General features: G+C 29.8%; 1 protein-coding gene across 1 annotated transcript; it reads right to left on the reverse strand.

The window, feature by feature from the left end:
* Positions 1 to 16233: 16233 nt before the first annotated feature.
* LOC116139276 lies at positions 16234 to 22383 on the reverse strand. Its single transcript, XM_031424957.1, has 5 exons — positions 22367 to 22383; positions 22068 to 22123; positions 18366 to 18512; positions 17000 to 17146; positions 16234 to 16271 (listed from the first exon to the last, which is right to left on the reverse strand). Exons 1-5 carry the CDS (start codon positions 22381 to 22383, stop codon positions 16234 to 16236), a joined length of 405 nt encoding a protein of 134 aa, XP_031280817.1.
* Between the last annotated feature and the right edge of the window lie 355 nt (positions 22384 to 22738).

Genomic DNA, 22738 nt, shown 5'->3' on the forward strand with positions numbered 1-22738 from the left:
TTGAATGAATTTTAAAATGGGTGTAGAGATTGTTTCTATGGGTGTATATAGCCTCACTCTTTTTCCTTTTTTGTTTTATCACAAATAAGGCAGAATAATGTAAGAAAAAAAATCTCAAGAAAAGCATCACCAATACCTTGTGCTGGATGAGAAGGCAAGTCACTCATCATGACCCAAAATTATATAAAACTTTTGCTGTTTCTATTTATATAAAGAATTTAAATTCTAAATTATTGTAAAACATCAATCTATGTCGATAATTCATAAGGGTTTTGTGTTTTAATTAACATAACAAGCAATCAAAATGGCAAGAAATNTTAATTTTAATTTTAACATTATAATCAAACATTTAATGAAGAATAATAATCAATTCGAATATTATTATATTCTAAGAAAACATGTAAACCTAGTTAAAAGCAGGGACGAAGCCAGGGGGTCACTTGACCTCCTCAACTTTGGAAAGTTTCCTATTATTATCATCTTATATCATAATAATAGGCAATTGATTGCATGATTACAAATTTTCAATGAAACAATTAAATTAACATAGGAGAGGGAAAAAGTTACTAACCTTGATTAGATAACGTGTTCTTGAGGTTACAATTGGAAATTGATAAAGACTCAAGAGAAGTCATGCTCCCAAGCATTTGAAGAGATTTATTGCTGAAAGTACTGTAGCCTACGTCCAACTCTGTCAAATTCTTGAAAGTGGGCAATTCTAAGTAAAGCAAAAGAAATATATAAGTGGAAATATATAAAGATATACCATAAACTAAATTAATGTTTTATTATATTTAACAAAATTAATTTAAAAAAATAAAAAGCCTGATCAAACCAATATTGGACAATAAGATATGAATGATCTATGAGACTAGAGTCAATCCAGCATTTCATATTCTGAATTAGGTTTGGACTATCCTTTCCAAAACCCTTTTGGGACAAGTTATCTCATGGTACTTATTAAACTCTTTAGTGTAAGATTAATTGAATGTCCCAAACCAATTAACTAATATTTCTAAATTAGAAATTGTTATCATTATCAATATTATAAATAATAATATAAATTTTATTTTTAAAATTATAATCAAATAATTAATGAATAATACTAGACGTTAAATTAATGTATACTAAAGGTTGTATAAATGATTTGTTTATATAAGTAACATTATTCAAAATTTAATATTAAAAAGCGTTCCATTCTAAATTTAGGCATAGGCCATAAATAAGAAATGTCTTAATTTATTCAAAAAGCATAATCTTGTGAATATTATAATGTTTGCAGTTGATAGAAGCGATTTCATTTATTAATCAAGTTCATGCATGAATAACAAGCAGCTTGGTTGCAAATATGTTTTAATTTAGCTAGTCCAAGATAATTATGTTTATATGTCAACCAAAAATACATGACATTGTTAATTTCCAATTACAAATTAATTTAAGTTGTAAGGAGAGGGAAAAGTTACTAACCTTGGTCAAATAAAGTGTCGTTGAGGTTACTTTCAATCCGACACTATCTCCTTTTGATAAATGCGGAAACGAGAAGGAAAATGTGCTATATATTTTGTCCACGCAGAAACAATGAGAACAAGAATGTGTACACATTCACACGATATTACAACTGGCAAACTAATAATGAATTCACATAATGTAAACATTAACAATATCACAGAAAGTTCACAAGTTGACAATAAGACTTTACAGTGAGCAACGTAACTGACCTCACGATCACAACGATGATTCGTAGCCTTCTCATCCTAACATTATCTCGTTACTTTTTTAGGCATGATAACATGATGTGAAAACGGCTTGGAAACTTTTTTTTTTTTTTAATTAGATATAGAAAAATTTGTAATGCCATGATTTAATTGGAATTTTTTTTTTTTTTTTTTTTAACTTTAGTGAAATAATACAATTTTAATGTATTTATTTGTATTTGATATAATATGATTATGAGTTTTTTATTCTTCTAATATTTATATGTTTATTAGTAACTTTTGGCATTATTAAAATCTAGGAAATTACAGCAATAGTTCGGCAACAATTGAAAGTTAAATGATTAAAAAAGTCCACAAAAGTGGCCCATCATATGGTTTAGAATCCTAATACAATTGATCTATAAGAGTTAAAATGGAATGTTTAATGGTTTGGGCCGAGAACAAGTAAAGTACGTTGGGTCTGGGTTTTGCTACTTAACCCACCACAAACTAACATTTGGTTCATTCTAAAAAGATTAGTAGGACACAAATTTTTCAACACAATCTATTTTTGGTATAAGTGTATTACCATTTTAAGTAATGTTATAGTCACCGAAGTAGTACATCGAATTTATGTACTAAATGACGTGGTAAAATCTGGACCTGATTAATTTTAACTTAATATTAATCAACGGTCATGATTTTATCACTCATTTGGTGTATAACCTTCTGGCTACATCTTTTTCGAACCATTTTTAGGCACTCTTTTAGTTGGAGATTAAAGGGTCAGTTTTTCGAAGTACAAACATCTATTATTGTTGGCAATGCTCAACTAAATGTAAGAATAAGAAATCAGATCAATGGCTTACTTCATTATTATCCTTAACCTGGTTTTTTTTTTCGGGCCAGTGGACTCCGGCACCGTGACTAGTTTCCAACAACCCATTTCAGCCATTGTATTATTCAAGATATTATAAAATTGTAAAATAATAATTTTAGACCTCTTTAATATTTTATAAGTTTATATTTAGATGCTACGGTATATGAAGTATTTGATTAATGTGTTCTTTAAAAATTTTCAGTGTTTAGATTTAAGTTAATTTTTTTTTTTTTTTTTTTTGATGAAGTGGTTTTTTTGAAAATAATTTGCTTAAAAAAAAAAATCAAAAGATTTAAACTATATAGATTTAAATGAAAGTCAGAAAACAAAACAAAACTTTAGTAGAATGTTAGCACTACGCAAATTCGATGAAACATATTGCAATATCAATTTCTTAATCATATTAAGATGGTTCTTCACTAATTTAGATGTTCTTTTGAACTATTTTCCTCCGTTGTTATTTCCTTTGACTGTCATTATATAATTCTTTATTTAATCAAAAGAAAATAGTATATATTATTAGCTATTTGATATCATAAGCTAAAAAAACCCTTCAAAAGGTCGAGAAAATATCCTCAGTTCTACTTTTACTTTTTATACAAAATTTAAATAAATAAATCTGCAAAAAGATTTAATAGAATGATTCACCAGTTTGATTTTGAGAAAATCTAAATTTTAGTGAACAAAAGTTTTCGAAATGCTTATACAAGACTATGGCGGCGTTTGGTAACATATCTAATAACTATATAGTGTTGACAACAAATAATCTTTAGTCTTGATCTAGAAATCAAAATTTTAAGCTTTTTCCATTTAGAGGAAAATGACTAATTCTCAACCTTAAAGTGGTAAAACCAAAAACCAATATACATAATACTTGCTTACTTACGAACTTACTATTATCTATAACCTTTGTAAATATAAAGCATAGTACGGGTACCTAAGATAACGATACATAAACTAGTACGGATACCATATGTAATTTAACAAAGGTGAGTAAAGTAGTTACTAAGTCGTGAGTAAGCATAACATTACTCATAAATATGATAAATATTCATTTTTTCTAAAGTATTTAGAATGAAACAAAACAGTGCAAATCATAGTAAAAATGAAGTTTTTAAATGAAAAAAAAAAAGCTTCAAGTTGACATTGCAAAGGCAAACTTAGTGGGGTTGTTATTCGACCCCTTCAACCCTTTTAGGTTTAATAAATAACAAAACTGTCCCTGCTTTCAAAAATAACACGAATCCCCTTACTGTTGGTGAGCTGTTAGTGTAATGTAGAATTTACAATTATGAGTACCTTTACATTAAAAATATTGAAAATAGATTAAGGAATTTATTTTTTAGATATAAGTTTTAAGTTTCATTAACATTAAATAAAAGTAAAATCTCTAAATTTTGGTGTCATCCTCGATAGGCTTTCTTCAACCACCAATAACATATTGATTAATAATGTATTATTTGAATTACAAAATAGTTGGCACCCTATAATTTTATGGTCTATTCATGAAATGATAGTAAGATAATCAAGAATATGTTGGCACTTTTACATCAACAAAAGATTTCATATTTAAAGAGAACACAAACATGCAAGTTTCAAGATATGTAAATATAATCCAATAACTATTCATGATCAAATCACTTAGGGAGATGATCTACAACAAAATAGTAGCAGATGTTATCCCAACTCAATAATATAGAACCATCTACGACGCCAAAAGGGTTTATGAGTAAAACTGCAACAATCCCTAAGAGCACAATTACATAGACAGACACAACAAAACTAATATAGAAGATTCCATATCAATGAAATCATTGTCTCTCCACTAATACTTGAATCTTTTGGCCTGTTTAACTTGATTCAATTGCATTGCAACTTTTGCGCAATGGTTTTCACAAAGAAATGGATTTCCCTCATAGCTACCTTCTTCAAAGGTTGAATTGTGCAATCTATCAGATTTTTTCCCGATAAATTATTGTGTCCACACTGAAAACAGCCAAATATTTACCTCTACAAGCTGGGAGATTTTCCAATCAAATTGTATATGAAAATCCAAACTCTCGACCTGCTTAAGATTTGAAAATGTCGGTGGGATTGGTCCTGTCAAGTTGTTGTGAGAGAGATTAAGTGTATGGATTCCAACAAGATTTCCAATTTGATAAGGAATCACACCAACTAGCTTATTGCAGGAGAGATCAATCCCAGACATGTAGGTGAGAATTTTTCCTTGGTAAGAGTAAGATATATTTCTTCGTTGTAAACTCTAAGTTTCTTCCTTCCTCATTGGAGATTCTTTGGAGCCCCAGGAAAATCAGGTAAGGAATCAGAAGCAGCAGTGACAATTGTATATTTAAACAAGGAGGATATGTCCAGATAGCTTGTTGTGAGAAAGATCTATCAAGCGTAATTGACTTAACTTACACAAAGAATTGGCACTTCACCTTGAAAATTGTTATTACTCAAGATAATAAGTTAAATTAGAAGTACCAATCCAATCGGGATGTTGCTTTCAAAGTGATTATATCCGATATCTAGCGTCGTAGAGAAGAACTTATGGAGAATCCATCATTCAAGTCGTCCCTGTAACTTTTTTTTTGACAAATGAACTTGTTATTGATAAGGGAAAGCAATGGTAACTCCCTAATATTTTTCTCTGAAAGGTTAATACTTCAAGACTTTCTAGTTGACAAAACTCTGTTGGGATTGAACCTTCAAGATGATATTTACATTATATATCTTCAACAATGGCATATTTCCTAACCACCCTGGTATGTGCCAACAGATGGTTATCACTTATATACAACCCTTCCAAAGAGCAATCAGACAAACTATCTGGATCTTTCCTGTGAAATTATTGCCATCCTTGCAACACTTTAAACAGCTTTTTAGGTTAAAATTTGCAGGGAATATTTCACCTTGGAGGCTATTATTGACAATACAAGGAATTGTAGTGAGAAACAACCCATGGCCAAATGATGAGGAATTCCCTCAATCAAGAAATTGTTGGACATTCCAAACTTTCCAATGAGTTCATATCACCAAATGAAAGGGAAGCTACCATTTAAAGCATTTCTGACATGTAAGTTTTTAGCATGGTATAATCTCCAATTTCGTTGGAATATGCCCATGAAGAATTGATGGATATATCTAATTCTTCCAAAACAAGTGAGGATGAATTGGTAATTGCAAAGGCCTGAAAGAGAATGTTAACTAGATAGTTTTTCTAGGTGGTATTGTTGTTAACAACCAAACTGGAAACTTTCCCGTCAAATTACGTTTGAGAGTCAACTTCTTGTAAGGCATGCTGACTGTAGAGAATTGGGAAATGAACCACTATATCCATAAGCGGGTATACGATGGAATTTAATTGAAAATTTGGAGTCAGGAAATGACTCAAATCCTCCATAGATCTCATTATTCTCACGATAAGATCTTGAGTTGTGAATGGTTAAAAAAGGTTCAAGTGAGATCGGATTTGGAAATGATTGTCCGAAAGCCTTAACTCTTGATGGAGGTTAGCATCTTAAGAGGGGATGAGGAGTGTCTCCTGTAAAATGATTTAAAGAGATGTTAATACTTGAAGGGAAGTCAAGTTTGCAAGACACGAAGGCAAGTACCCCCTAAATCATTGTCTTCCATAAGTAACTCTCGGAGATTTACCAAGTTGCGATTCCTGCAATACAACATGTTCTTTTACAGCACACTTTAAAGCTAAGAAGATTATAAGGTGGAAACCATTACTCCATAAAATATATGCTTAATATTTTTAACGTGTATAGTGTACTATCTTCAAAGTCGACCTAAATTTAATCTTATTACTAGATCCTTTGATTAATGAATCTATAAGTGTTATTTTTAAGGGTTATTAGATATATTGTTCTTTTAATCTAAGATAAATAACATCTGCAGTAATTTAATCTTATACAATTTTTATAGTTCAGAGCTCACTTCATCATAGTAGTTCCAATTCTATTATTTTTTTAAAAAGTTGTTAAAAGAGAGGGGCAATTGGTTTAATAAATTTAACGTGCAAGGAAAAGGAGAAGCTGTATACCTTCCTCAAGTCCGTCTGTGAAATTACAACCGGTAATGATAAATGCGTGAGAAGTCATCCCATGTTTGAGTAAGTGAGAGCTGAAATCCGTACAGTTGGCAAATCTACAAACATTACACAAAAATATTGATAATGAGGTTAAAGAAGATTATCCTATAAGTAAATTGGATACTAAATCCAATGCATAGTTCAATCAAGTACTGGTATTATAATATGTTTTGAGTAAAGTTGAGAGAGTGAAATCCATTACAGTTGGCATCTACAAACATACACAAAAATATTGATATAATGAGGTTAAAGAAGATATATCCTATAAAGTAATTGGATACTATCCAATGGCATAGTTCAAATCAATTACTAGTATTTATAATTAAATAATAGTAAAAATAGGTTGATTCAGATGATGCTACGGTTTAATGACAACCAACTTTGTTTTTAAGTTATTAAATCATACAAATATAATGAATGAAGTTAAGAGATACACTAACAATAACCCAATAAGTTGATCAACTCATGTTTGGTTAATGACTAGTATTTATTCATATTTAGGTACAAATTTTGCTGAGATTTATGTAATTTTTTTTACTCTAATCACTAATCAGTTCATTCGATCATTATTTATCTCCTAAGAAAACATTTATGTTATAATTTTTCCTAAATATTTTTGGACAATTATCTCATTCCTTAAGAGACTTTCTAGTTAAACTAATTGATGTCCCAAACAAATAACTAATTCTAATTATAAATTTTATCATTATTAATATTTTAGATAATAATATAAATGTTAATCAAAAGCCTCCATTCTAACACTAACACATGACTTCAAATCAATCAAACAAAAAAATCACGTCTTAGATTTCTCTATTTTATCACACATCAATCATACGAATATATGATTCACAACCCAAAAATCTAACTAAAACAAGGCAACCGACATCGAATCTACAACAATGATTAAAAAAAAAAAAAAAGAATAACATCGTAATAATATAAATAATTACTTTAGCAGCAGTGAGAGCTTCTTGGGATTTTTCAAGGGTGAAATTATTCTTCTTGTGTTTAATAGAGTCCATCATTTTCACAGTACGACGAGACGGCCTAGAAGAAGAAGAAGAAGTTATCTGACTCAGCTTTGACGAACATGAAAGCTCCAACACAAGTCCTACAGCTGTAATTGTAGCAGCCATGTTTAAGATAGTCTCTCACTCGCCAGTTTCAAAATGTTGTTTCGAGTTCGAGAAATAGAAGATGAGAACTGAGAAGTGTCTACATTTGTAAGAGGCACACCGCTCCACTCTCGCTTTACAGGGGAATTGATTTTTACCAAGATTGTGGCGTGAAATGATCTTTAGTGTCATTACCTTACCACCCCTAAAGTTTGAGTTTTTATCTCACGCCCCAAATATATAATAAATTTTCTCAGTACCCTCCCATTTCAGAAATTGTCACATGTCTTTCACGGTCTTGTAACCCTTAATAAAGGCCTCTATATAAATGGTAAAAAAAAAAAACAAATTAAATGTTATCCCCTGTTAAAATTAATATTTAATGTTTTATAAAGATGATCGGGAACTCCTTAGATGAAGAGAGTATAACAAAAAAATAAATAAATTAAAAAAGAGAGACAATAAGGGTGATAAATAAGATGTTGTTAGCAATGCACGATCCTAGGTGGCATCATTTAATATTATTCTGAGTAGTATTTAATTTTGTTTAATGATGCCAACTTTGTTAAATGCAACGGTTTTAGGTTTATTTTTATTGGTTTAAGTCGTTAATAAATCAACTTGTATATAATTCATTTTATAACAAGTAGTATTGAGTTTCGTTTTATACATCACTTGGTCCATTTGATTAATTTGATTCTTTTATTAAATATTTTTTTTATTAATTTTAGTTTAAAATTTATTAAAAGAGCATAACAAATTAGATGGATATTTTTTTCATTTATTTCTTTTTTTAAGATTTTAACAGAGTCACTCTAATGTCATTATTCTATGGCAAACAAGTCTCACTTTCTCAAATCCCAAGTTCCTATCATGAGGAGAGCTAGCCACTAGCCACCATCGCGCTGGGCCAGTGGCTAGGCCTCTCTTTATAAACCATTCTAATCACTCCAAACAGATTTTAATCAAAATTCTGCTTTTACCAGCAAAACCTCCGCCATCAAATTTCATCACCCAAATCCAATAAAATCTAACTTAAAAAATTCAGCAGTCTCATTAATCTAACCTTCAAAATTTTATTAGCAATCTTATATATCTAATCTCCAAAATCTAATACCTAAATTTCATTAAATCTAAAATCTTAAAAAAGAAAAATCCAAAAACATAGAAAAAGGAAATATGTTGCTGCAATGGAGGTTGTTGGCAACCAAATTTGGCCGTCACGTTTGGGCTCCATGTGACGGCCTAAATCTGGCCACTGCAAGGCTCTAGATAAAGGAAGAGAACGAGGGAGAAACCAAAGAAATAAATGAATAATATAGGGGTGTGTAAAAGAATCGGTCAAAATCAGAATCGACGGGTATTCGAGTTCTAGTTTTAGTTTTTTTATCCGGAACCAACCCTCAAAAGGTAGGTTTTGGTTCTAAAAATCAAGAACTGACATTGTGTGGGTTTGGTTTTGCTCCATCACCTCAGGAACCAGAATTGAACCCTGGAATCGGGACTAAATTGAAATATTATAAAATGATGAAACCAGAATGGACCTTGAAATTAGGACTAAATTGAAATGTTATAAAAATATAGGGACCATTTAAACATTTTGTGATTCAATAGAAATTTTACCTGATTTCTTCTGAATTTTTTCTTGTTTTAAAATTATTTGAATCAAGCACTAGTAATGGAATGATTTCCAAAATAGTTCAATTAACGAATGAATTGTCAACTTGTTATGATGAGGAAGGAAAATAAACTTTCTCATTTCATATATAGGGGAAAGGGTTAGATTATTCAAAGTCTAATTAACCTATTACATTAATATTCAACAGCAACAATTGGCTTTTGATTACCCATCTACTTTGAAATACAAAGAAACTCAACCTCAATCCCCATCGATATCTTCGAAAACACATGAGGCTTAAAAGTTGTTCTTCTGCCAGGAGTTCAATTTCAGTAACACCCTTTTCTTTAATTTAAGAGAAACCCAAATCTTCATTGTTCATACAAAAAATCAACAAAACATAAACAAATCAACAAAACATAAACAAATCAATTTGGCTATTTTTTTCTTTTTTATCAAAAAATCAGCGAAGCATTAAAAAATAAATCTGACACAGATCCTCTTTTGATTAATGCGGAAACGAAGAAGGAAAATGTGCCTACATATTTTGTTCAACACAGAAACAATGAGAACAAAGAAAGTGTACACATTCACACAGATATTCAACATGTGCAAACTAATAAATGAATTCACAATTATGTAAACATTAAACAAATATGCACAGAAAGTTCACGTTGACAATAAGACTTACAGTGAGCAACGTAACTGCCCTCACGACTTCACAGACGATGATTCGTAGCACTTCTCATCTAACATTATCTCGTTACTTTTTTAGGCATGATAACATGATGTGAAAACGAGCTTGGAAACTTTTTTTTTTTTTTAATAGATATAGAAAAATTTGTAATGCCATGTATTTAATTGGAATTTTTTTTTTTTTTTTTTTAACTTTAGTGAAATAATACAATTTTAATGTACTTTATTTGTATTTGATATAATATATTATGAAGTTTTTTATATGCATTCTAATATTTATATGTTATTAGTAATCTTTTGGCATTATTAAAATCTAGGAAATTACAGCAAGTTCGGCAACAATTGAAAGTTAAATGATTACAAAAGTCCACAAAAGTGGCCAATATGGTTTAGAATCCTAATACAATTATCTATAAGAGTTAAAAATGGATAGTTTTAATGGTTTGGGCCGAGAACAAGTAAAAGTACGTTTGGGTCTGGGTTTTGCTACTTAGACCCACCCACAAACTAACAGATTTGGTTCATTTAAAAGATTTAGTAGGACACAAAATTATTTCAACACAATCTATTTTTTGTATAAGTGTCTTTAACCATTTTAAGTAATGTTAAGTCACCGAAGTAGTACATCGAATTTATGTACTAGAATGACGTGGTAAAATCTGACTTGATTAATTTTAACTTAATATAATCACGGTCTATGATTTTTCACATCTTGGTGTATAACCTTCGGTGGCTACATCTTTTTCGACACCATTTTTTAGGCACTTTTTAGTTGGAGATTAAAAGGTCAAGTTTTTCGAAGTCAATACATCTATTATTTGGCAATGCAGTCAACTAAATGTAAGAATAAGAAATCAGATCAATGGCTTACTTCATTATTATCCTTACTGTGTTTTTTTTTTGGCCAGTGGACTCCGGCACCGGTGACTAGTTTCCAACAACCCATTTCAGCCATTGTATTATTCAAGATATTATAAAATTTGTAAAATAAATAAATTTTAGACCTCATTTAATATTTATACAAGTTTATATTTATTATGCATACAGGTATATGAAGTAATTTATTAATGTGTTCTTTAAAAATTTTCAGTGTTTAGATTTAAGTTAGAATTTTTTTTTTTTTTTTTTTTGATGAAGTGGTTTTATTTGAAAATAATTTTTAAAAAAAAAAATCAAAAGACTTTAAACTATATAGATTTAAATAAAAGTCAAAAACAACAACCTTTAGTGAGAATGTAGCACTACGCAAATTCGATGAACATATTGCAATATCAATTTCTAATCATATTAAGATGGTTCTTCACTAATTTAGATTTCTTTTGAACTAATTTTCTCCGTTGTTATTTCCTTTGACTGTCATTATATATATTCTTTATTTAATCAAAAGAAAATAGTATATAATTATTACTATTTGATATCAATAAGCTAAAAAACCCTTCAAAAGGTCGAGAAAAATATCCTCAGTTCTACTTTTAACTTTTTATACAAAATTAAATAAATAAATTCTGCAAAAAGATTTAATAGAATGATTCACAAGTTTGATTTTGAGAAAATCTAAATTTTAGTGAACAAAAGTTTTCGAAATCTTATCAAGACTATGGCGGCGTTTGTACATATCTAATAACTATATAGTGTTGACAACAATAAATCTTTAGTCTTGATTAGAAATCAAAATTTTAAGCTTTTTCCATTTAGAGGAAAATGACTAATTCTCAACCTTAAGAGTGGTAAAAAAACAACACAATAAATATAAATAATACTATGCTATCTTACGAACTTACTAATTTTATAACCTTTGTAAATATAAAGCATAGATACTAGTCAGTACGATACATAACATAGTAGGATATCTACATATGTAATTTAACAAAGGTGAGTAAAGTAGTTACTAAGTTCGTGAGTAAGCATAACATTACTCATAAATATATGATAAAATTTCATTTTTCTAAAGTATTTAGAATGAAAACAAACAGTGCAAACATAGTAAAAATGAAGTTTTAAATGAAAAAAAAAAAAGCTTCAAGTTGACATTGCAAAGGCAAACTTAGTGGGGTTTATTCGACCCCTTCAACCTTTTAGGTTTAATAATAACAAAACTGTCCCTCTTTCAAAATAACACGAATCCCTTACTGTTGGTGAGCTGTTAGTGTAATGTTAGAATTTACAATATGATGAGTACCTTTTACATTAAAAATATTGAAAATAGATTAAGAATTTATTTTTTTCAGAATATAAGTTTTTAAGTTTCATTAACATTAAATAAAAGTAAAATCTCTAAATTTTGGTGTCATCTCGATAGGCTTTCTTCAACCACCAACTAATACATTATTGTAATAAATGTATTATTTGAAATTACAAAATAGTGGCACCCTATAATTTTATGGGTCTATTCATGAAATGATAGTAAGATAATCAAGAATATGTTGGCACTTTTTACATCAACAAAAGATTCATATTTAAGAGAACATCAAACATGCAAGTTTGCAAGAATGTAAAATAATCAATTAACTATTCATGATCAATCACTTAGGGAGATGATCTACAACATAATAGTAGCAGGATGTTATCCACAACTCAATAATATAGAACCATCTACACGCCAATAAGGTTATGAGTAAAACTGCAACAATCCCTAAGAGCACAATTACATAAGACACAAAAAACTAATATAGAAGATATCCATATCAATGAAATCATTGTCTTCTCCACTAATACTTGAATCTTTTGCTGTGTAAACGGTGATTCAATTGCATTGCAACTTTTGCGCAATGGTTTTCCACAAAGAAATATTTCCCTCATAGCTACCTTCTCAAAGGTTGCAAATTGTGCAATCATATCAGGGATTTTTCCCGATAAATTATTGTGTCCACACTGAAAACAGCCAAATATTTAACTCTACAAGCTGGGAGGGATTTTACCAATCAAATTGTTATATGAAAGATCCAAACTCTCGACCTGCTTAAGATTTGAAAAATGTCGGTGGGATTGGTCCTGTCAAGTTGTTGTGAGAGAGATTAAGTGTGGATTCCAACAAGATTTCCAATTTGATAAGGAATCACACACACAACTACTTATTGCAGAGAGATCAATCCCAGCATGTATGAGAATTTTCCTTGGTAAGAGTAAGATATATTCTTCGTTGAAACTCTAAGTTTCTCCTTCTCATTGAGATTCTTTGGAGCCCCAGGAAAATCAGTAAGGAATCAGAGAGCAGCATGACAATTGTGATATTTAACAAGGAGGGATATGTCCGATAGCTTGTTGTGAGAAAGATCTATCAAGCGTAATTGACTTAACTTACACAAACGAATTGGCACTTCACCTTAAAATGTGTATTACCAAGATAAGGTAAGTTAAATTAGAAAGCGTCCCAATCCAATCGGGAATGTTCCTTTCAAATGATTTAATCCGATATCTAGCGTCGTAGAGAAGAACTATTGGAGAATCCATCATTCATCGTCCTGTAACTTATTTTTGACAAATGACTTGTTTAATTGATGAAGGGGGAAAGCAAAATGGTAAACTCCACTATATTGTTCTCTGAAAGGTCTATACTTCAAGACTTTCTAGTTTGACAAAACTCTGTTGGGATTGAACCTTCAGATGATAATTGACATTATAATATCTTTCCAATGGCATATTTCCTACCACCCTGGTAATGTGCCAACAAGAGGTTATCACTTATATACAACCCTTCCAAAGAGCAATCAGACAAACTATCTGGGATCTTTCCTGTGAAATTATTGCCATCCAATTGCAACTTTAACAAGCTTTTTAGGTTAAATTGTCAGGGAATATTTCACCTGAGGGCTATTATTACATACAAGTAAGAATTGTAGTGAGAAACAACCCATGGCCAAATATGAGAATTCCTCCAATCAAGAAATTGTTGGACATATCCAAACTTCCAATGAGTTATATCACCAATGAAGAGGGAATGCTACCATTTAAAGCATTTCTAGACATGTTTAAAGTTTTTGCACTGGTAATAATCTCCAATTTCCGTTGGAATATGCCCAGGAAGAAATTGATGGATATTCTAATTCTTCCAAAGACAAGTAGGATGAATTGGTAATTGCAAAGCCCCTGAAAGAGATTGTTAACTAGATGAGTTTTTAGTTGGTATTGTGTTTAAACAACCAAACTGGAAACTTTCCGTCAAATTAACGTTTGAGAGATCAACTTCTTGTAGGCATGCTGACTGTAGAGGAATTTGGGAAATGAACCACTATATCCATAAGCGGGTAATACGATGGAATTTAATTGAAAATTTGGAGTCAGGAAATGTGACTCAAATCCTCCATAGATCTCATTATTCTCACCATAAAAGATCTTGATTTGTGAATGTTAAAAAAGGTTCAAGTGAGATCGGGATTTGAAATGATTGTCCGAAAGCCTTAACTCTTGGATGGATGTTAGCATCTTAAGAGGGGATGGGAGATGTCTCCTGTAAAATGATTTAAAGAGATTCTAACTTTGAAGGAGTCAAGTTTGCAAGACACAAGGCAAGGTACCCCCTAAATCATTGTCTTCCATAAGTAACTCTCGGAGATTTACCAAGTTGCAGATTCCTGCAATACACATGTTCTTTTACAGTCACTTTAAAGCATAAGAAGATTATAATTGTGGAAACCATTACTCATAAAATATATGCTTAATATTTTTATAACGTGTATATGTGTACTATCTTTCAAAGTCGACCTAAATTTAATCTATTAACTATAGATCCTTTGATTAATGATCTATATAGTGTTATTTTAAGGGTTGATTAGATATATTTTCTTTTAAATCTAAGATAAATAACATCTGCAAGTAATTTAATCTTTTCATACAATTTTATTATAGTTCATGACTTCACATAGTAGTTCGCAATTCTATTTATATTTTAAAAAAGTTGTTAAAAGAGAGGGGCAATTGTTTAATAAATTTAACGTGCAAGGAAAAGGAGAAGCTGTATACCTTCCTCAAGTACCGAGTCTGTGAAATTACAACCGGATAATGATAAATGCGTGGAGAAGTCAAGGATCCCATGTTTGAGTAAAGTTGAGAGCAGTGAAATCCGTTACAGTTGGCAAATCTACAAACATTACACAAAAATATTGATATAATGAGGTTAAAGAAGATATATCCTATAAGGTAAATTGGATACTAAATCCAATGGCATATTCAAATCAATTACTGGTATATAATAATGTTTTGAGTAAAGTTGAGAGCAGTGAAATCCATTACAGTTGGCAATCTACAAACATTACACAAAAATATTGATATAATGAGGTTAAAGAAGATATATCCTATAAGTAATTGGATACTAAATCCAATGGCATAGTTCAAATCAATACTAGTATTTATAATATAAATATAGTAAAAATAGGTTGATTCAGATGATGCTACGGTTTAATGACACCAACTTTGTTTTTAAGTTATTAAGATCATACAGAAATATAATGAATGAAGTTGAAGAAGATACACTAACAATAACCCAAATAAGTTGATCAACTCAAGTTTGGTTAATGACTAGTATTATATCATATTTAAGGTACCAAATTTTGCTGAGATTTTATGTAATTTTATTTTACTCTATCACTAATCAGTTCATTCGATCATTATTTATCTCCTAAGAAAACATTAGATGTTATAATCTTTCCTAAATATTTTTGGACAATTATCTCTTCCTTAAGAGACTTTCTAGTATAAAACTAATTGAATGTCCCAAACAAATTAACTAATTCTAAATTATAAATTTTATCATTATTAATATTTTAGAAATAATAATATTGTTAATTTTAATTTTAACATTATAATCAAACATTAATGAAGAATAATACATTCGAATATTTTATATTCTAAGAAAACATGTAAACCTAGTTAAAGCAGGGACGAACCAGAGGTCACTTGACCTCCTCAACTTTGGAAAGTTTCCTATTATTATCATCTTATATCATAATAATAGGCAATTGATTGCATGATATGATAAAATTTTCAATGAAACAATTAATTAACATAGGAAGGGAAAAGTTACTAACCTTTATTAAATAGGTTCTTGGTTACAATTGTAAATTATAAAGACTCAAGAGAAGTCATGCTCCCAAGCATTTGAAGAGATTTATTGCTGAAAGTACTGTAGCCTACCCAACTTCTGTCAAATTCTTGAAAGTGGGCAATTCTAAATAAAGCAAAAGAAATATATAAGTGGAATAGTAAGATATACCATAAACTAAATTAATGTTTTATTATATTTACAAAATAAATTTAAAAACAAAATAAAGCCTAAATCAAACCATAATGGACAATAAGATATAGAATGATCTATGAGACTAGAGTCAATCCAGCATTTCATATTCTGAATTAGGTTTGGACTATCCTTTCCAAAACCCTTTTGGGACAAGTTATCTCATGGTACTTATTAAACTCTTTAGTGTAAGATTAATTGAATGTCCCAAACCAATTAACTAATATTTCTAAATTAGAAATTGTTATCATTATCAATATTATAAATAATAATATAAATGTTATTTTTAAAATTATAATCAAATAGTTAATGAATAATACTAGACGTTAAATTAATGTATACTGAAGTTTGTATAAATAATTTGTTTATATAAGTAACATTATTCAAAATTTAATATTAAAAAGCGTTCCATTTTAAATTTAGGCATAGGCCATAAATAAGAAATGTCTTAATTTATTCAAAAAGCATAATCTTGTGAAGATTATAATGTTTGCAGTTGAAAGAAGCGATTTCATTTATTAATCAAGTTCATGCATGAATAACAAGCAGCTTGGTTGCAAATATGTTTTAATTTAGCTTATATGTCAACCAAAAATACATGACATTGTTAATTTCCAATTACAAATTAATTTAAGTTGTAAGGAGAGGGAAAAGTTACTAACCTTGGTCAAATAAAGTGTCGTTGAGGTTACTTCCATAAATACCAATTGACTGAAGAGAAGTCATAGCTCCAATCATTTGAAGAAAGTTGTTGTGAAAAACAGTGTTCCGGATAGTTAATTCTATCAAATTCTTGAATGAAGGCAACTCTACAAAAGCACAAAAGTAATATTTATTCTCCCCTTGAGATTTATGGAACATCATACATACAAACTTGATCACCTCAAAAGTTATATCAAGTATTTTTCATATTATCGTTGGTTATTGTAATTTAAAAATATTTGTATTATAGATAAAAATAAATTTGAAATTTAACAACTTATAGTTAAGTTAGCAAGAAAAGTTTTGAACTTTGTCCCTTGTTAATTAATTAGATAGCTACTTTTTATAGGAGGCTTGTTACTTTTTCTATTTATACATTTGACACTTTAGTGCCGTAATAATGTTTAATTTCCTGATTAAAAATTATAAATTTTACTTGTAAGGAGATGAAAAAGTTATTAGGAAGATTATCAATTTAGGACCATTTATTTTAAATACAATAAGGGAAAGACTGTAAGTTATAAAACTTGATTAAAAAGGTCACTTAACACCTAAATCTTGTTTAAATTAATTTTTTTAATGACATTTATTGTAATACCTTTTTTAAAACTTAGTAACTTATAAAAATATAAAAAGACTAACATAACTCTGAAAAGAAAGGATATTTTTATTTTGCTATAAATTAATAATAACTGTAAATTAATATTTTTCTTTTCCTTTAAAAACATTACTTTTTTTTTTTTTTTTAATGAAATGGGGGTTAGTTTTATATTTCTGATATTGGCGGGTGCTTACATATTTTATGAAAACTATGGGGGTTTAGTAACAAGTCCCTTAAAGTAGTTATAAAAGTTATTGAAAAGAGTCAACTGCTAATTTATAAATTACTTATTAATAGGTTATGCTTGATTGAATTGGAAACTAAAAATTAATTAAACTTGTAAGAAGAGAGAAGTATTAACCTTGCTCAAGTAATGTGTTTGCTAGATTACAACCGGTCAGAGATAGACTCTCAAGGGAATGGCACGATCCATTGAGTATTGCAGGGAAGTTGTTGAGAGTCATTTTACCAAAACTCACATCTTTCAAACTCTTGAAAGCAGGCAAAACTGGGAACAATATTACTCAAAAAATGCAGGATGTTAATTGAATGTTCTTGTTAGATAATATGTGATATATATGATTAATCTAGAATTCTAATATGCAGACGATTCATGCTCCTAACTAATTTTATGCCTAATTTGTGGGACAAGTTATTTTCTAGAAGAAAACTAGTTATACAAATTAAAAACAAGTCAATTGGTAAGGAGAAAGGGAAGTATTAACCTTGCTCAAGTAATGTGCTTGGAAGATTACAATCATCCAGGTATAGAGTCTCAAGAGAAGTCATGCTCCCAAGCATTTGAAGAGATTTATTGCTGAAAGTACTGGAGCTTACGTCCAACTCTGTCAAATTCTTGAAAGTGGGCAATTCTAAGTAAAGCAAAAGAAATATATAAGTGAAAATATATAAAGATATACCATAAACTAAATTAATGTTTTATTATATTTAACAAAATTAATTTAAAAAAATAAAAAGCCTGATCAAACCAATATTGNTTTAGAAATCAAAATTTTAAGCTTTTTCCATTTAGAGGAAAATGACTAATTCTCAACCTTAAAGTGGTAAAACCAAACAACCAATAAATATATGATAAAATATTCATTTTTTTTCTAGAGTATTTAGAAGTGAAAACAAACAGTGCAAAGCATAGTAAAAATGAAGTTTTTAAATTAAATAATAATAATAATAATAAAGCTTCAAGTTGACATTGCATAGGCAAACTTAGTGCGGTTGTAGTCGACCCTTTAAGGTTTAATAACTAACAAACTATCCCTAAGATTTCAAAAATAACATGAATCCCCTTACCGTTAGTGAGCTGTTAGTGAAATGTTAGAATTTACAATATGATGACATTGATGAGTGCCTTTTATTTTAATAACTTAACAATAAAGGGATTTTTGTTATTACTATAACTACAGGGAGATTTTAAACATTTGATTATGCTTAAGGGGAATTATTGTTATGAACCCAAATTATTTCATAAAAAATCATCTTGTATATATAATGTTTTGGTAAAAGAATATTCTTTGGAGATTATGTTTTCTATATTAAATGGATTCTAAATTAATAAGGAGATATGATTAAGAAGATAGGATATTTAAAAGAATTAAAGAGATAATTCACTGATTTATCATAAATTACTTAATGATATAATATATCTTTTAATAACCTAATCCTTTTAGGATTCCTTATTAAAGACAATAATATTAAAAGATACTGCATTATGATAAAAGATTTCTACAGGATGTATTATTTCAGCTTTTAATGAGAATATTAATTCAAATGGGAAAGAGATAATCTTAGGAGGAAACCAAATGCCTATAATCTTAGGATTTTAGGGCTACAAAGAAACCTAACATGATAAGGTCACAGAAGCCGCTATATAAAGGACTTTTGCTCAAAGGGTAAAGTAAATTCTTTTAAAATCTTAAACACGCTTATTAGCTTTTCATATGAGTGGCTAACTAGAGTGTTAGAATGCCTGAAGTAACTCTAAACCAAAGGAAAGACATAAGAGGGATTTTCACCTTGAATGAGATTCTGCATCAACACATCATATTTTACATAAAAAAATATTGAAAATAGATTAAGCAATTTATTTTTTCAGAATATAAGTTTTTAAGATTCATTAACATTAAATAAAAGTAAAATCTCTAAATTTTGGTGTCATCCTCGATAGGGCTTTCTTCAACCACCAATAACATTATTGATTAATAAATGTATCATTTGAAATTACAAAATAGTTGGCACCCTATAATTTTATTGCTCTATTCATGAAATGATAGTAAGATTAATCAAGAATATGTTGGCACTTTTTACATCAACAAAATGATTTCATATTTAAAGAGAACATCAAAACATGCAAGTTTGCAAGATATGTAAATATAATCCAATTAACTATTTCATGATCAAATCACTTAGGGAGATGATCTACAACATAATAGTAGCAGGATGTTATCCACAACTCAATAATATAGAACCATCTACGACGCCAATAAGGGTTTATGAGTAAAACTGCAACAATCCCTAAGAGCACAATTACATAAGACACAACAAAACTAATATAGAAGATATCCATATCAATGAAATCTTGCTTCTCCACTAATACTTGAACCTTTTGGTCTGTATAGGTGATTCAATTGCATTGCAACTTTTGCGCAATGGTTGTCCACAAAGAAATGGATTTCCCTCATAGCTACCTTCTTCAAAGGTTGAAATTGTGCAATCATATCAGGATTTTTTCCCGATAAATTATTGTGTGCCACACTGAAAACAGCCAAATATTTAACTCTACAAGCTGGGGAGGGATTTTCCCACTCAAATTGTTATATGAAAATCCAAACTCTCGACCTGCTTGAGATTTGAAAATGTCGGTGGGATTGTCCTGTCAAGTTGTTGTGAGAGAGATTAGTGCATGGATTCCAACAAGATTTCCAATTTGATAAGGAATCACACCAACTAGCTTATTGCAGGAGATCAATCCCAGACATGTAGGTGAGAATTTTCCTTGGTAAGAGTAAATATATTCTTCGTTTTAAACTCTACATTTTCTTTCCTTTCTATTGGAGATTCATATGGAGCCCCAGGAAAATCAGTAAGGAATCAGAAGCAGCAGCAGAGTGACATGTGATATTTAAACAAGGAGGGATATGTCCTGATAGCTTGTTGTGAGAAAATCTATCAAGCGTAATTGACTTAACTTACACAAACGAATTGGCACTTCACCTTGAAAATTGTTATTACTCAAGATAAGGTAAGTTAAATTAAAGCGTACCAATCCAATCGGAATGTTGCCTTCAAAGTGATTATATCCGATATCTAGCGTCGTTGAGAAGAACTATTAGAATCCATCATTCGTCGTCCCTGTAACTTATTTTTTGACAAATGACTTGTTCAATTGATGAAGGGGGAAAGCAAAATGGTAAACTCCCAGTAATATTGTTCTCTGAAAGGTTATAATCTTCAAGACTTTCTAGTTGACAAAACTCTGTTGGGATTGGACCTTCAAGATGATATTTGATTATTATAATATCTACCAAATCTAACATATTTCCTAACCACCTTGGTAATGTGCCAACAAGATGGTTATCACTTATATACAACCCTTCCAAGGAGCAATCAGACAAACTATCTGGGATCTTTCCTGTGAAATTATTGTCATCCAATTGCAACTAACAATTTTTTAGGTTAAAATTTGCAGGGAAATATTTCACCTTGGAGGCTATTATTTGACATACAGAATTGTAGAGAACACACCCATGGCCAAATGATGAGGAATTCCTCCAATCAAGAAATTGTTGGACATGCCAAACTTTCCAATGAGTTCATATCACCAATGAAAGGGAATGCTACCATTTAAAGCATTTCTTGATGTTTAAAGTTTTTAGCATGTAGTAATAAGCTCCAATTTCAGTTGGAATATGCCCATGGAAGGAATGATGGATATATCTAATTCTTCCAAAGACAAGTGAGGATGAATTGGTAATTGCAAGGCCCTGAAAGAGAATTGTTAACTAGAAAAGTTTTTCTAGCTTGGTATTGTTTTTAACCACCAACTGGAAACTTTCCCGTCAAATTAACGTTTGAGAGTCAACTTCTTGTAAGGCATGCTGACTGTAAGAATTTGGGAAATGAACCACTATATCCATAAGCGGGTAATACGATGGAATTTAATTGAAAATTTGGAGTCAGAAATGTGACTCAAATCCTCCATAGATCTCATTATTCTCACCTAAAGATCTTAGTTGTGAATGGTTAAAAAATGGTTCAAGTGAGATCGGGATTTGGAAATGATTGTCCGAAAGCCTTAACTCTTGGATGGATGTTAGCATCTTAAGAGGGGATGAGAGATGTCTCCTGTAAATGATTTAAAGAGATGTCTAATACTTGAAGGGAAGTCAGTTTGCAAGACAAAGGCAAGGTACCCCCTAAATCATTGTCTTCCATAAGTAACTCTCGAGATTTACCAAGTTGCAGATTCCTGCAATACAACATGTTCTTTTACAGTCACTTTAAAGCATAAGAAGATATAATTGTGGAAACCATTAACGTGTTATATGTGTACTATCTTTCAAAGTCGACCCTAAATTTAATCTATTAACTATAGATCCTTTGATTAATGAATCTATAGTGTTATTTTAATGAATCATTGGTTATATTTGTTAGAAGGAGAGCCAATTGGTATAATAAATTTAACGTGCAAGGAAAAGGAGAAGCTATATACCTTCCTCTAACACCCATAAGGTTTGAGAGATACACTAACATAACCAAATAAGTTGATCAACTCAATGTTTGGTAATGACTGTAGTTTATATCATATTTAAGGTACAAAATTTTGCTGAGAATTTATGTAATTTATTGTACTCTAATCCTAATGCAGTTCATTCGATCATTATTTATATCCTAAGAGAAAAGTTTAGATGTTATAATCTTTTCCTAAATATTTTTGTACAATTATCCCCATTCCTTAAGAGACTTTCTAGTATAAAACTAATTAAATGTCCCAAACAATTAACTAATCTTCTAAATTATAATTTTTTTATCATTATTATATTTTAGATAATAATAAATTGTTAATTTTAATTTAATTTTAACA

The sequence above is a fragment of the Pistacia vera genome, unplaced genomic scaffold (genome assembly GCF_008641045.1).
Source record: "Pistacia vera cultivar Batoury unplaced genomic scaffold, PisVer_v2 Contig35, whole genome shotgun sequence".
Lineage (NCBI taxonomy): Eukaryota > Viridiplantae > Streptophyta > Magnoliopsida > Sapindales > Anacardiaceae > Pistacia > Pistacia vera.